We start from the raw sequence: 16,944 nt of genomic DNA on the forward strand, positions 1-16,944 counted from the left end.
GTTACACAATGATATATATAAAAAATACAATTTCAAACTACCGATTTATTCTGTTTCGTACAAAGTAGGATACTTAGTGAAATACTTAGAGGTACTTTATACAGTATTTGTGCAATGCAGTATGTGTACACGAGACAGCTTTGAAGAATAACGGTTAACAATCTGATATTCTCGACTGTTGAACGCATCTCAAAGATGACATCAGGAAAGCAAATTCATCCACTTGCGGTCAAACACACCTGAAATTTCGGAGATGACTGCCACAGCTATAATATTAACTCGAGCAACAAGTTATTCGTGGCTGAAAAGATGTTTCACCCCCCCCCCCCACAAAAAAAAATAAGGGGTGTTGTTTAGGGAAACGAGGTGATCATAACACAGGTCATTGTCTCCTAATCCAACGATCTGCGAATGTTTCATTTAGGTAGGTCTGCATATTCCTGTTAAAATGTACACGTGAACTGTTATGCTGGGATCACATCTGCTATCTTATGTTCAAGGGCACATATTTTAACAATTTTGGGAGAACATTAGGTAAAAATAAAAATACGTGCTCCCACACATGCGGGCCGATAATAAATAAGGTCACAAAATTATCCACCATACCGCACCGCATGCTCACAGTAAAACTCTGTTGCTGATCGTTCACTAGAGTTGCATGTGGACTTTTACGCTCTACACATGGCTACTGCTAGTTTCAAGACGGTCTCTGATCATTTCCAGTACGTTGTCTTCAAATTCAACTGTCCACATGATGCGATTTCCTCCGATTTCACGTACGGGAAATTGAAGAGACTCTATCTCTTGAAGGCGAATATGGAGGCATGGAAAAAATACGGGGAAAGTTACTTTCCTTTGGGGGTGACGGGAACGATATAAACGCCTTGCCTCTGGGTTGTTTTCCCTTGCCTCCCTTCCCTTGCCTTGCATATCTACCAGCTTGTGGATAAGGTAATGTGCCATTGCGCAGGCACGAACAGATTAACGCAATCAATTTTACTTAAACACCAGCGTCTACACTTTTACACAACCGTAAATATCTGGAAAGAACCCTCTACGTTGAAAGCAACACTTCCTATCCGGTTATACAGCAATTCCTCACGTAACACTAGAGCATCGGACTGTATATCACTCACAAGTTGTGTAGATGCCTACTACAACACAGCCACGCTAATTGACGCCATTCTACAACAAAACTGTAAGACAGCCTTCAGCGAGTCACTCGCAATTAGCACACAAGGGACGATTGTTCTATAGTGTGCGACCGAAGCATCATGTCCTTAGTGAAAGTACTATGAGCTACGTACGTGCTGCTACGGTACGCAAATATGCCACAGTCTGTTTCTTCCATGTAGGAATTTTATCCAGATCCAAGGTACATTAGAACGTCAGAAAAAGATTTCCCCCCATTTTTTGCATGTAATTCCAACGAACTTTCTTCTAGAAAATTTCTCCAGTATTGACAAAATCAAAATATAAGTGGGCTACACTAGGACCCTATTTTGGTATATTCACAATAACCATGTAGTTTCTCGTAGCTCAGGGAAAGGTGCGGTTTGTCAGCTCAAAAGAAGGGGAAAAGCCTCTCGAAAGTATACCTGGAAGAAGATTCATCTAAAGGATAAATTAAGTATACTGTCTTAGTGTACTTTTTGTATCGTTATACAACGTATACATCATCTCGTATTTCTTCTATTTTTGATGCTTCTGTGCACAGAATTCTCATATTCCACGGAATTACATATTACGAGGAGGAAACCCTTTAATGCAACTTACTTTTGCCCAATATGTATTCACACAATATTTGGGAATCCCTGTGTCTTGTGGAGAATCCCTTGTACACTCGTTCATCACATATGATCTTTGCATTTTTGGATACTACATGTTATGTTCCTTTACATACCGTCTGACTGTCCTATGCACCAGGAGCGTCATTTCAGACTTCATTTGAGGGGGCCAAGAGCACCATCGACAAAAGACTTTCACGTTTTGTACTAGTGTATTAGTAGACAATCGATTAAAGTATGTGTATTCCTCAAACTTTTGGAGGAGCAATTTGTTCCCTACTGCCACCTAAATGACGCCTCTGCTATGCACAGTCGTTTAAAACCCAATCTGGATCAAAGTTATTATTTCCATTTTCACACACTCGTAACTTGGACAGGAATTCGTTTATTTATCATCTGTCACTATTAGCGATACGTTAAGGACTTTGTTTCATTTAAATTCTTCTTCTGAGAGTTTATTCTGTACTGAGATAAAATAGATCAATCACACATATATTTCTCTTTTTCTTTCTAATTCAAAGTGTTGTTCTAACTTGAACGATGTACTATGATTTTTGATTGCTGAAATCTTGTACTTGATTGTTGTTCATTTCCCTCATTCAACATTTGACAAAATACTGAAAGGAATACTCCAGTTTCTTTGGGAGTCACCCTTGCGCCGCTACTGCTCTCTATCCGATTGTACACAAATGGAATCTAGAACTAAAAATAATGGACATTCTCTTTTACCCGACTTCTTTTCGACGTTTTCTTAAGTTATGATTGATTTTACATTTTTTCGACACATGTTCAGATGATCAAGGCGTCGAATCGAAAGAAGGCATTTTTATTAGGGATGGGCAAAACCGGTTTTTATAAAAACCGAAAACCGGTTTCTATAAAAACCGAACCCGAAAAACCGACATTTCGGTTTTCTCCAAAACCGGTTCGGTTTTTCACTGGTTTCGGTGAAAACTTTTCGAAAACACATAAAACTATTTCTGTGGAAATGGATTCGGTTTCCGGAGAACAACGAAACACCATTCTGGTCAGAAATAGAACAAATTTTGGAAAAAACCGGAATCGGTTTTGAAGAAAACCGAACCGGACCAGGTAAAAAACCGAACCGGTTTTGGAGAAAACCGATAAACGGTTTCGGTGAAAACCGAACCGGTTTTGAAGAAAACCGAAACCGGTTTCGGTGAAAAACCGAAAACCGAAAAACCGTTTTTTGTGCCCACCACTAATTTTTATACCCAGGTGGTGCATGGGAAGGCATTTTTATACCCATTACGTATTCTTTATCAACAGTAATAGTATGTATTTATTGTATAGGACTGTGCTATACAGAAGAATAAAGAAAACAGTTTATCTCTTATGTGGTTTCCCATGGGCGCCTTACATAAAGGGCGCACTGTATCTTTTACAGGTTCTTTACTAGTAGTACCAGTAGGCCTATGTATTAATTATTCAGAACCGTGCTATACAAAAGAATAAGACCGTTTATCTTTGATGTGGTATCCCAAGGGCGCCTTATATAAAGGGTGCACTGTACCATTAACGGGCTCCTTACCAACAGTAACATTATGTAGCTATTCATTGTACAGAACTGTGCTATACAGAAGAATAAACAAAACCGTTTATTTTTGATGTGGTTTCCCAAGGGCGTCTTATGTAAAGAGCGCACTCTACTTATCACGTGTTCTTTACCAATAACAACTGTAAGAATTTATCATTAAAGCCTGTGACAAACATCTTGGCATTTCAGCTAAACGAATAAAACGCAATCTCTGACGCGACGTTGCCGAGTGCTAAGGGGCGTGGCTATGGATAAGTAGACAAACTACAGCGCGACCAGGTGGCAGGGAATAGACGTGGATGTGTACAAAATAAACGTGGCAATACCGCTGGTCTTTCATTTGCTAGCAGCATTTAAAGGGAACTCGGAGCGCGGCCTTCAAATGCCAAGATGTTTGTCACGCCGTTTAAAAAACTTGTACCTTTAGTTATAACTAGGGCCCGGATAATTATTTAATTACATATTTTTGTAGGGGTTATATTTTTATACCAAATCAGGGTAATAATGTCATTTGTGACCCATAGTGCCTAAAAACACCCATTTGAAAGTACATATATTTACATATTTTACATTATGTACATATAATTACATATTTTACTCATGAGCACATAATTTTACATATTTCTTGGTATTTTCATGTTTTATAGGGATTTTTCGTACAAAAACTGTTCAACAATAGACTTTGAAAAGAAGAAAACACTCACCTCTCTTTGAATTTAAAAGTGCTTGCTTTATTTTTAACTTTTAATTTTTATTAATTTACTTATTTATTTATTGTTTCACTGCGTTTCACCCTTTTAAAATAGTATTGAAGCGTAGTTTGGCGGATTGGTAGAGAGAGTTGGACACAACCTGATTTGATTAGAAATCATACACTCTCGGTCGCGGTAGCGCTCACATCCTTACTTGAGATTAATAATTCAATCGAATTACTATCGCGACGCGGCTTTACGATTGCCTATCGTGTTTTTGACGCAAACTCGCCTCATTAATATTTTCCTTCAGCGAAAAATATTAAATCAGATGGGGAAGTTTGCATTCACGCAATTGATAACACTGAACTCTTGATTTACAAAAGTGAAGCGCCTGCCGTGACAACGCATGGTGTAGGGAAAGTGTGAGCTATTTTATTGAATATTTAATCTCCTGTGCTGTCAGCAAATCCTGTTTCCAAGATGCCAAAGGACAAAACCCCGTTTCCAATAAGACTTAAGCATTTCACGGAAGAGTTTGAGCATTTTTCCACAGATGGAAAAGTGCTTTATTGCCAGGTTTGTGAGAAGGGTGTCTCATGCGCTCAACATTCCGAAGTTGTGCAACACAAATCCACATCACGCCATCAGACCCGAGCTTCAAAACCTAAACCACAAAAGCAGTTGCTAGTAACTGAATCTCAAGCTCAAAGTAGTCCAGGGCCACGGAAGTCTTAGTTTTCAAGTGATCTGTGCCGTGCTAAGGTATATGCTGACTAAACAATACAGTACTTCGTGAATTTCTGCAACAATACACACACGAAACAGTTCCAGATGAATCTACAATTAGAAAGCATTACGTGCCTGATTTATATGTGGAAACAATGAACTCTATTCGTGGGGAAATTGGTGATGGTCCTATTTGGGTGTCAATTGACGAAACAACTGATGTAGAGGGGCGACATGTTGGTAATGTTGTAATAGGTTTGTTGAAAGATAATGAAGTCAGCAAGCCTATCCTGTTAACTAGTGATTTGTTGCCGCGATGCAACCATCAAGCCATTGCAAAACTCTTTAATGATGCTAAGGGACTTTTGTGGCCTGATGGTATCAAGCATAACAATGTCTTCCTTCTAGTGACTGATGCAGCACCGTACATGTGCAAAGCTGCAGAAGCTTTGCAAGTATTGTATCCGAAGCTGTCACATCTAACTTGTCTTGCCCACGCATTTCATCGTGTTGCAGAATTTGTTCGTTCTAGATTTTAACAAGTGGATGCACTAATTTCAAATACAAAGAAGGTATTTTTGAAGGCTCCCAGTAGAGTTGAGAAATTTAAAGAACTGTTCCCTGAACTACCTCTTCCTCCTCAGCCGGTACTAACGAGGTGGGGAAGCTAGATTGATGCTGTGTGTTACTATGTTACGAACTTCGATGCAGTGAAACAAGTGTTACATCTTGATTCTGAAAATGCATCTTCCATAGAAATAGCGAAACAAATGTTTGATGACGGGAAGTTGAAGCATGATATTTCCTACATTCAGAGCAATTTTTTATGTCTCAGTAGTACTATTTAATCCTTGGAGAAATCATCATCTAGCCTTTCAGACAATCTTGAAATTGTTCGCTCAACAGTTGCTTCTCTGGTAGGTGTGAAAGGACCGGTTGGGGATGCAGTGAATAAGAAGATGGCTTTCGTTTTGGAGAAAAATCTAGGCTATAAGACAATCTGTGCTATTAGTGGAGTGTTAAGTGAAGCTAAATCCGATGTCGTGGCTATTGAATACACACCTTCTGATTTGTGCAAGTTTAAGTATGCACCAATTACTTCGTGTGATGTTGAACGATCGTTTAGTCAATACAAAGCTCTGTTGCGTGATAACAGGAGAGGTTTTGTGTTTGAAAATTTGAAACACATTTTCGTTCCTTACTGTTACGGAGATCGTCTGTTGAAATAGTGAAAAGACTAATTGAAAATGTTTTGTTCTTCACGATATTTTTTACTAAAATGTTTTGAGTGTGTAATGTACGGGAAGGTTCTATAACGCTGGACGCCCATTAGATGTACAATGGCATAAACAAAGTTTTCGTAAAAATTCCTTCCTAAATAAGGTTAATTAAGATTAATTAGAGATTAGAGAGGTTAGGCTATGTTAGGGTAGGTTACTATCTGTTGTATAGGTAGGCGGGCCAGTGTTCTAGAATTCTCCCGTAATGTACACTTGAACGACCTTCGGATGATTTCTGAAAGTATAAATATGAAGCAAGACTTTGTGTGAAGTGAAACGACCATTTAGTGCATATAAACTCTTTTATATGCGATAACAAGATAAGTTTTCTGACTGAAAATTTGAAACTCATTCTGTCTCTTAATGTTGCGGAGATCATGCTGGAAAAGTAACAGGTAGTAAACATTGTAATTGAATAAATATTGTATTTACCACATCAAATGTAGAAAACGTAATAGAAAATGCTGGTATTTTCATTTTACATATTTTGCTCTTTTGAAAGGGTTTTATTACATATTATTGAGATTTTATGTACATATATATGTACATATTTTCATTGTTTTTAGTACATAATTATCCGGGCCCTAGTTATAACGTGATGTTTCGGAGGGCACACCGGGACATGTCCCGGTGAGCCAGCATGGGCCTGACTCCTCCCCATTCATAATCCTCAAAGCAGATTGATAATAGTGTTTTAAATATATATATATATATATATATATATATATATATATATATATATATATATATATATATATATATATATATATTGTTGAGCTTAAGGTGCTATATAACTTAACCTTAGTAGTAATACAACCAAATATTAAGTCAACTTACTATACTGATTATAGAACCAGTTCTTAGATATGCTAATCATAGGAACCAGTTGTTAAATATTAATCATATAACCAGTTGCTAAATACTAATCACAGAACCGGTTGTTAAATACCAACCATAGAACCATTTGTTAAATACTAATCAAAGAACCGGTTGTTGCTAACCATAGACTAATTTGTTAAAACTAATCATAGGACAAGTTGTTCAACACAAATCATAGAACCGGTTGTTAAATACTAATCATAGAACTGGATGTTAAAATACTAATCATAGAACTGGGACTTAAATGCTAATTATAGAATTGATTAAATACTATTCATAGTTAAACACTTGTCATAGAACTGGTTGTTAAATACTAATAATAGAACCGGTTGTTAAATACCAATCATAGAACTGGGTGTTAAATGCTAATTATAGAATTGGTTAAATACTATTCATAGTTAAACACTTGTCATAGAACTGGTTGTTAAATACCAATCATAGAACTGAGTGTTAAATACTAATTATAGAATCGATTAAATACTATTCATAGTTAAACACTTGTCATAGAACTGGTTGTTAAATACTAATAATAGAACCGGTTGTTAAATACCAATCATAGAACTGAGTGTTAAATGCTAATTATAGAACCGGTTAAATACTATTCATAGAACCAGTTGTTAAATATATTCATAGAACCAGGTGTTAAATATAATTTCAATTCAATTTATTATAATCAAGGATTTTTTTTAAAAAAAAAGAATCATTCTATAAAGTAAAACACTTCTTGCAAGTTGTAAATTTAAAAAACAAACGGTTTAGTAATGTTATTGATAATTAGAATTTTGTTCTTCCAGATGTCACAAACCGAAAGACTCTGTACTTTCATGGACATCCGGAACTGATGATTTCAGTGGTTTCAAGACATGGGGGATCCTGTTATTAACAATGAATGGCATTAGACTCCTTCTGGTAAACTTTCTTAAGTAAGTAGTCCAAATTCAAATGTGTCTGTAATGATTATATTCTTAAAGATTCTATTACACATTACGCAAATTTAAATGTTAAATTGTATGGAATACGAATGTCCAATTATAATATATTACTCACCATAAATAGCTTGCAAAATCAGATTCATTGGGACAATAAGGATAATATTCGGGTGGATTGCATGATTACAAAATGTAAACATGCATTTTTCAATGTGTGAGAGACCATGGTTTCGAGTACAGAAATTCATTTATTCAAAGTCTTCAAATAAACATGAAAGGACCAATAACAAATGTCGTTAAAATAAGAAAAAGGTGAGAGAGAGAGAGAAACTTCTGAAATTCTGCAATCTGTAAGGCCGGCTGCATATTAACCAGAGGACAATCAAGCCGAAGCAGAGGGAGGCAGGACAGGAGTGATGCAGGAAGACAGCCCCAAGTGTATTGACCATGTATCTCTATCATAACATTAGCACGTGCTCGAATGAATATGAGCCATTATTGAATTGCTCGCAGTACTATATATCGGCTCGGCTGTCTTGTGGTCAATGTGCATCCGCACTTATTTATTTTAGTAATATAACCCAAGGATTATTCTTTCTAATATAGGTATGGTGTACTGGTAGATCCAGACAAATGGGGCATTATCTTTACTGGACCACATAAAGAAGTTACAGAATATCCGTCAGTAAGACTTATGCTATGTAAGTTGGAGATTTGCTATCTATGTTGCTATGTTGTTTAAAATACACAATGGATGGAATATTCAGTCCAGAAACTTCAATTCATGCACAAACACTTACATTCCTTGAATGTTTATCTCCTCATGCGAGCCAGTTCCATAAGACAAAACGTTAAAGGCTTACCTTAACAACGAAAACTGAAACAAACTTTAGTGCAAGAGTTTAAAAAAAAAAGAAAGAAAAACGCTTTAAAAAATTATAAATTAGAGGAGGAACAGTTGCAGTTTAAGAAATGCTAATTGTGAATATGAAGAAATATGGAAATTTATTTCGAAGTATTTTTCCATATTTTAAATTTAAGTGTAATAAACTATACTTATAACAAAATAATTGGTATACTTATAATTGGTATGACTTTATTTATAATTGATAACAAAATTACTTCCTCAGTATACATTACACGTCATCCGCAGAACTCCTGTTTGTTACAGCAAATAACGATAAGTTTCTCCATGTTATCTGGAAGATGTTTAAATCTTCTGTCTGTTAAGATAGTTTTGCATTATGAGGAGCTTTGCTTCATACTACATGAAGTGATAGAAGCATACTTGTAATGTGCTACATTCTGTACATTAATATCTGCTCCAATAGATTGTTTTATTCTTTGAGCATTCATCACATGCAGCGCTGATTTAGTATGCTCTTGCACCTGGAATTTTGTAATTGCAGATATCTGCTTAAAAATAAATGAAAATGTAAACTGTTACAGCACCAGCACCTAGAACTCAGAAAATAATCTATATTTAATTATCGCTTACCCAACCAGAATCGCTTAAACCACAGTCGCTAATAGAAATACAAATTAACGTAGTAAGTAGCTTTTTAAAACAGTAGCTCATATTTTAAGAAATTCTTGTTCAAAATATTATTAAAATTACCTCCTAAATTGCATCTGTAGTTGCTAAAATAAATAAGTGAAATTTCCTAAGAAGACATTCAGCACTTTAGAATGTTTACAAAAGTACACAAACTATTGTCCAAGTAACCTACTAGAATAGCAGAATAATTTTTATATTGAAAAGGGTATATATAATATATATATATATATATATATATATATATATATATATATATATATATATATATATATATGTGTGTGTGTGTGTGTGTGTGTGTGTGTTTAGTACTGTTTAGTACTAAATTCAGAGCGCTAATATCGAATTTTTGTTAAATAAACAAAATCAAATTAGATGACAGACAAATGTAAAATACCAGACAATCTCGCTAATATTAAAATTTAAAAGGAATCTTCAAAATGACATTTTGGAACTACACCTTAAAAATAATATTTAAACACATCTTGTGCTATATAATATAAGATTACTTATAACCTAAAGTAATACCAAAATACGATTTCTTCTGTACATCTAAAACTAATCTCTCTCTTTTTATTTCAGATGCCAATGTTCATGTCGTTCTGACATTGCTGTTAGAAAAAGGCATTGCTTTTGTAAGTTTGAAAAAGTTGTTTCTGTTCTCACTATTACTATGACTACTAACATGAAAAAGTCGTGTGGTGTCAATTAAAACCGGACTATTACATGCCCTTTATAAATTTAAATACAGTTCCCCGCAAAGAGTATAAAGCCACTCCATAGAGTTTCTTTTGTTAAAAACTTTGAAACCAATGAACTAAATAAATTAATAAAGGTTTCGATAGCGTACAGAAGCTTATATTCCCTTTACATGATAAAGAAAATCACTAATACTAGTCCATCATTTTGAAGTTACGGATTAAAGAACATGTGTTTGATCCTTTAAAGCATCAATGCGAGAATTTGAAATTCTATAGAACGTTATTGGTTGTAATAGTGCAAGGATTTATCACAGCACATTCTATTCTATCACAGCGCAAAGTCATCAGATACTGCTTTCAAACATTTCTTACTCAGAAAATGAATCAAAGTCATTTTCCCCCCAAAAAGTATCATCTTACTCCTGAGCATCTACATACTGTAAAGCAGAGTCGTTGGGTTAACCAGGTGACTGACTTGTAATAGTAGCTAGTAATTTTCCCTTGTAAGTCGTAAAATGTAAACTTGTGACGTTGAGTTGTGTTACGAGTACACAGACTTGATCTAGTACTTTTTATTAATATTCTCCAGACGTTAGAAAGAAGAGTTCATCAAGATGCTAGTTCTGAGCGTGACTATACAATGGCAAGTAAAAGTGCTTTCCCACTTTCTCTTTCCTTTCCTTTGTCAATAACAGAAATAAATTGATCAGTTAGAATAAGGTTTGTAACATACTTACAATGGAATTGCATTATATCTAACTTTTAGTCAAGAAAATAGTATTCAAATTGGTTCCAACAGTACCGGATCCTAAGCAACAGACAAATGAATATGCAAGAGGGCACGTTTGTACTTTTGGTGGCGTTTGTAGCAATGACGACTAGTTGTACAGGTCTGTAACACTCTCTGTTTACTCGTATACGAATTTACTCTTTAAAAGTTACAAAAACGCAAAAATTAATTTATTGTTATTATCGTGAAAATTTATAAAAATTAGCTGAACCTGCGCTCTCTACACAGCGCATCATTCACATATGAGCATGAATCTCCTTGTCCTTCCTCACATCTGTACAGTAAATGTCCCTTTACAGACACAAGTGAAAGACGTCTTGATAAAAATAGGCAAGGGATGCCAGAAAGGGGAGATTTCTTCGATTATTTTTTTTTTTTTTCAATATCTAGCACCGTTTGCAAGATTGAGCCTACTTCCGGTTGGAGTTTCTAGTTCATGTATGATCAGTGTTTGAGTTCTTCTTGCATGCAGTATGTAATAAGCAAATATATTACCTACACAATTAATTATAATGTCAGTGATATATGGATTCATTGTACAAAACACTCCAAACAATAAAAATTCGTCTTAGACTGAAGAAATGGTTATCCTTCGTTTTTCATTATCATTTAGCCATGAAACAAATGCCTGAGATATATATATATAAAACCCATGTATACAACCATGTTAGGTTGGAATGTACAACTCATAGGATACGATGCTTTATTTTTAAAATTTCAACACTTCCAGTGTACCTCTAAAAATGTAATAAAGAAATAACGGCCATGCTTTTTAAATATTCAATTACAACTGTACAATCTACACAAAATTCGGAATCGACCAGTGAAAACGGCACTTGTGGTTTTGGAGATCTCATTGTCGAAAGGGTTGGAGACATACATATAAATGTAGCATTTTAATATATAGATAAATTCCTATCAGTATGCAGCTTTTCATCATTCAAACACGAGTCACTAATGGAATTCACAATCAAAATTTATTGTAGGTTTATTTCGAAAATATTGTATTATAAAACGATTATATACACGGTGGGCACAAAGTCGCTCTCTCCTTCAAAACAAGTATTTCTTCACATATTGGGGAAAGCGACTTTGTGCCCACCTTGTATATAATATTTTAACTCACATTAATTTCTTAAAGATATTTCTTTAACGAATGATAATTGAATGTGTTCGCAGAAAATAATTTCAAGTACCATAGGAATGGGGGCACATGTAATAAATATCATAGTAATGATACTAACGCCAGTAATCGTTATGAGTTGGAAACCTAGAGGATTCAGCATGTGTAAGTACCGTTTCGTAATATATGTCATATTGTAACTTTTTTTGTTGTTGTATAATGTGTTGTATTAGTTATCCTTTCACTTGCAGACCAGTAAATACTAGACAGACATACACAGTAGCAAATATTAGACGTACACAGCAGTAACTATTTCTTTGGTATATTTTCAGTATTGTGATACTTATATTGTAAACCAATTCAAAGAAAGGAGATTCTCAATTTCACCGTTTATATATATATATATATATATATATATATATATATATATATATATATATATATATATATATATATGATCAAAACATACTGGCACCGCTTTTGATTATTCTTTTTGTTTAAAATAGTATACCTTCTTAGCGATCCCGTATAAATTTCTTCAGTATCTGATGACAATCTATGAAGCTAAATTATGAAACAGTTCGACGGATGCTGTTAACTTTTTTACTTTTACAGAATCTTCTTACCTTCAAGAATACCTTAATTTTTAAAGCAATTTCCATGACAGGAACACAAGATCACGTTTTAGCGGCCAGCTTGCAATTCCTCTACGTAGATCTACTTATTCTTCGAACTCATACATAATTTCAACCTGTCGTGATCGGAATGCTTTGAACACTACAGGTCGTCAGTGCTGATTGGGCACTAATTTTTGACATATTTTTAAAAATTAGTGCCTATGTGGGCGGGGTTAGTTTCACGGATATATGTTCTCAATAGAAACGTTAATTCTACACATGAAGAATTTCTTCATATCCAATAAAATTTCCGAGTTATAAACTCTGAAAGTCAAGATTTACGTGACTTTGTAGTAGAGAGAATAATATTTTAATTTTATCTCTTTCCCATTTTCCCTGTAAATATAAAACTTTTATATACAAGCAAATGTAAAATAATGTTTTAAAAAAGTAGGACATGCACTTCTTTTTCAGAAACTGAGTTAGAATTGCATGAAACAAAGGCAAATATTTCATTCCTTTTTCTTTTTTTAGCTATTCTCCGAGAAAGAGAGTTAAGAATAAAGTTTTGTGATTGTAAGTGTATAAGCATCCGATTGTAAATTTAAAATCGCGTTTTCTTTTCCAAACAGAATTATTACTTGTAAGATGTTTTAAAATGTAAATGCATTCTTAAATGAATAGTTTGTTTAATACTTATATATTACTCTCTTTACAGTCGGATCCACGGCAATGGTAATGTTTTATATTATTTTATTCTTAAAACTGTGGTCATACGTACAAGTAAATTATTGGTGTAGGACAGCGAAGAAGAAACATGTGCGTAGAAACAGCTTATCATTGAATAACTGTGGTAAGTGTTTTATTATACATTATATGCTGGAAATGATGTATTAAATCTAGAGGTAAAAATCAAGTTAAAATGTATTGTTTTATATCTAAATCCTTGTTTAATAATACATATTGTAAAGCTTAAAAAAATGTAAGACTAAAATTATCACATAATTCTTCTTGGAGCAGGGGCTCAGAGCTTAAGAAATGAGGTTGAATAATGTATAAAATAAAATCGCAAATAATAACAGGCTAAGTTGGCCGGGTTCGATTCTCAGTAAAAGCGGGAACCTTTCTTACTCTACCCTCTTTCAATGTGGCTTTGAGGTTCACTTAATCTTTTTAAAATGGATATGGGGCAATCTAGAGAACTAAAGCAGATTGGAGTGTGTTACATACTACATCACTTCCATGAGTGCCGAAATCAATAAGTCTTGGGGCTTTCATGGTCTGCCCTGAAAGGAAGAGACCTTAATTTTTACTTTACTATAATAACAGAAGTGAAATAAGAATAGCTGGAAATTTCGGGACCTGTAATCTGAAACACTATATTGATACAAACGCCGTTTTCATATTTGTGGCGCAACTACACAGGTGACAGTAGCGATGTAAAATCGATTGGATATAAATCGATCAATCTTCTATATGATCTTATTGGACGACCAACATTCGTATCCCTTCCTAGAATATATATTTACTTTGAAATGCACGTTGCAAAATTAAAATTATTCAAAAATGTTTATTTTTTTTTTTACTTTTTACTTTTTATTTTTCATTTTATTTATTTTATACTTTTTTCTTTTCAATTTAGGTACTTAAATTTAAACTTATTTTTATCTGTCTTGCACGTATTAATTTTACTCCTGCTTATGTACTATTTTTACTTTTCATTTTCTGTATTCTCAATATGTGAGCATATAGAAAATGAAAGTAGTTTCTTGTCTGTTTCCTTGCATTCAATAAATTTAATTTAATTTCTTCCTTTGTTTTAGCATTTTGTTTTTAAATTTATGTTTTGCTTGGCAATGATTACGTGAGAGAGCATGATTGGTTGGTTAAATTTCACTTGACGAATGAAGTTGAATAAGTAAAAAAAACAATATAAATGAGATTCAAATGTTGTCCCTAGTACTATATTAATATTATGATAAAAAGGCCTTGTGTCCATCTTAAACACAAACTAAATATAACTTTCTTACAAGGTTGTCTATAATCTTTATTATAAATTAACTAGAAATGTTACAGTTTCGGAAGTATATCACTTCCTTCTTCAGACTACTACTCCAAGTGAAATCATAAATAATATTACATCGTTTGTTATCTCTATCAATCACGAATCACTTTTCATTAAAATTCAATATATATATCCATTGTTGTGACATTTTAAATTCTTAACAGACATAATACATTGTTAACAAATCTTTATATTTCTTTTAACATTTTAACATTTTATGCTTCACTCAGACTATATTTCCTTTAACATGCTGACCTTTAATATAAGATATTTGGAAACAAATTGTAAATAGAAAATTACTTTTCAGAAAGGGGGGGGGGGAGGATAAGGACGTCATATAAACATTTTATATTTCTTTTAACATAAAGATTTGTGAACAATGTATTATGTCTGTTAAGAATTTAAAATGTCATAACAATGGACATATATATTGAATTTTAATGAAAAGTGATTCCTGATTGGTAGAGATAACAAATGATGTAATGTTATTTATGATTTCAGTTGGAGTAGTAGTCTGAAGAAGGAAGTGATATACTTCCGAAACTGTAAGATTTCTAGTGAATTTATCATAAAGATTATAGACAGCCTTGTAAGAAAGTTGTATTTAGTTTGTACTATATTAAATTAAACTCAATTGAACTATAATGCACTAGAACGTTTTTTCTTTCTCTTTAGATACAGCTGATGATGTGCTAAATGGAAATGTGGCAAATGAACAGGCAGACAACCTTATCCATTACCCTGATAATCTGAACTTCAAAGATATATTTTACTTCGTGTATGCACCTACGATATGCTACGAATTGAATTTCCCCAGAAATAACAGAAGAAGGAAATGGTAAGTTGTATACGTACCCAGACTGTGAATGTAATAATTTCATTGAAACTAATTAACAATTTGATTTTAGAAAAAGACCACATTAATGGTTATCACTAAATTTAGTAGTCAAGCACTTTCAGAAAAAAATAGTCGCGTAGCCAAAAGGTTGTAAATTAGGTTTTATAAATAGTTTGCAATTAAATTATAACGATTTTGTTCATTTTTACATTTAATTATTATAACTCGTTAGTAGATTTTCAGTATTTATTTATTCAGTCGCATTGGGGAAGGGATGTTGACTTAGTGCTTGCCTCTGGTGTAGAAGATCGTGGATTTGATTCCAGACTTACATAACTTAATATGAACATTTCTTCCTTATTCTTCTATATCCTCTCACTTTCCTTCACTCCCAATTTATTTTCCATCATTATCATCCTATCCAAACCTATAGCGCATAATCGTGTGACGTTAAACTTAAAATTTGATTTAATATTACATTTTTAATATATAAAATTTTACGACTGGAACCGTATTTGCAAAGGAATTTTTAAAATATTTACAAACGAACTAGCAAAACAGATACAGGTACAATCTCGTTTACTTTTACCTACTCATTGGCGGATTAAACCAAACGTCTTGGGGGGGGCTCTTTGTTGTGGAGTGGGATATGTTCCCCGAAATTCCCCCCCAAAAAAGAAAGGTAAAACGGATTCAGGAAAAGAAGGTAAAATATATAATTGTTACGGAATTTTCACCACAATGCCCCCTCCCCCGAAAAGATTTTCTGTCTACAGGCCTGGTAGTGGCTATGCTTTACTAAATATTTTGCTAGAAAAATATCAGGTTAAACATTTCTCAGAACGCTCATAATGTTTCTGTATTTTAGTAAAATGAATTAAACAAAAGGACAAAAGAATTTACGACAAGTTACAACGCAAAACACGCTTTTTGGTGAATACCACCCCAGGCGCATCTGTCGATATAATATTGTCGCGATCTACGACAATGTTCCTGTGACATTTAAAAGTGCTAGTTCCTTCAGCCGCTTTTCGCGAAAACAAGGTCGCAACCACGTTTTCAGTCGGTGCAATGTGGATTTAGATTGTTCGGCACTGGCTACGCTCGAATGCAGGGTTACAAGTTGAGTTAATGTTGAGTTAACCCTCTAGAACTCGCAGCGCGGTCTTTTCGACCGCACCTATAAATATTCTTTGATTTTGTTTAGTGACTTTGAGCAAACTTTCCCTCACCCTTCTCTAATCCTTCCCCAGACTGTATTGTTGCAACACACCACCGCTTTTGGCAATTATACAATTCATTTAAAAATATGTAATTCATTCCTTAACGCCAAATTTTACAGCGCGGTCGTTTCGACCGCGTGCGAGTTCTCGCGTGACGGTCTGTGCGCGAGTGCTGAAG

The 16,944-nt window shown here is 34.1% G+C and overlaps 1 protein-coding gene across 1 annotated transcript in view; it reads left to right on the forward strand.

Moving 5' to 3' along the window:
* Nucleotides 1-16,944, forward strand: part of LOC145666124 (diacylglycerol O-acyltransferase 1-like) — a 96,541-nt gene that overhangs the window by 57,891 nt on the left and 21,706 nt on the right. The window contains exons 3-8 of the mRNA XM_081733212.1: nt 7,720-7,848; nt 8,461-8,555; nt 9,992-10,044; nt 12,080-12,188; nt 13,359-13,493; nt 15,381-15,543. Coding sequence (XP_081589338.1) covers nt 7,720-7,848; nt 8,461-8,555; nt 9,992-10,044; nt 12,080-12,188; nt 13,359-13,493; nt 15,381-15,543 — 684 coding nt within the window. The remainder of the gene's footprint in view (nt 1-7,719; nt 7,849-8,460; nt 8,556-9,991; nt 10,045-12,079; nt 12,189-13,358; nt 13,494-15,380; nt 15,544-16,944) is intronic.

The sequence above is a fragment of the Thermobia domestica genome, chromosome 1 (assembly GCF_964235325.1).
Source record: "Thermobia domestica chromosome 1, izTheDome1.hap1.1, whole genome shotgun sequence".
NCBI classification, from domain to species: domain Eukaryota; kingdom Metazoa; phylum Arthropoda; class Insecta; order Zygentoma; family Lepismatidae; genus Thermobia; species Thermobia domestica.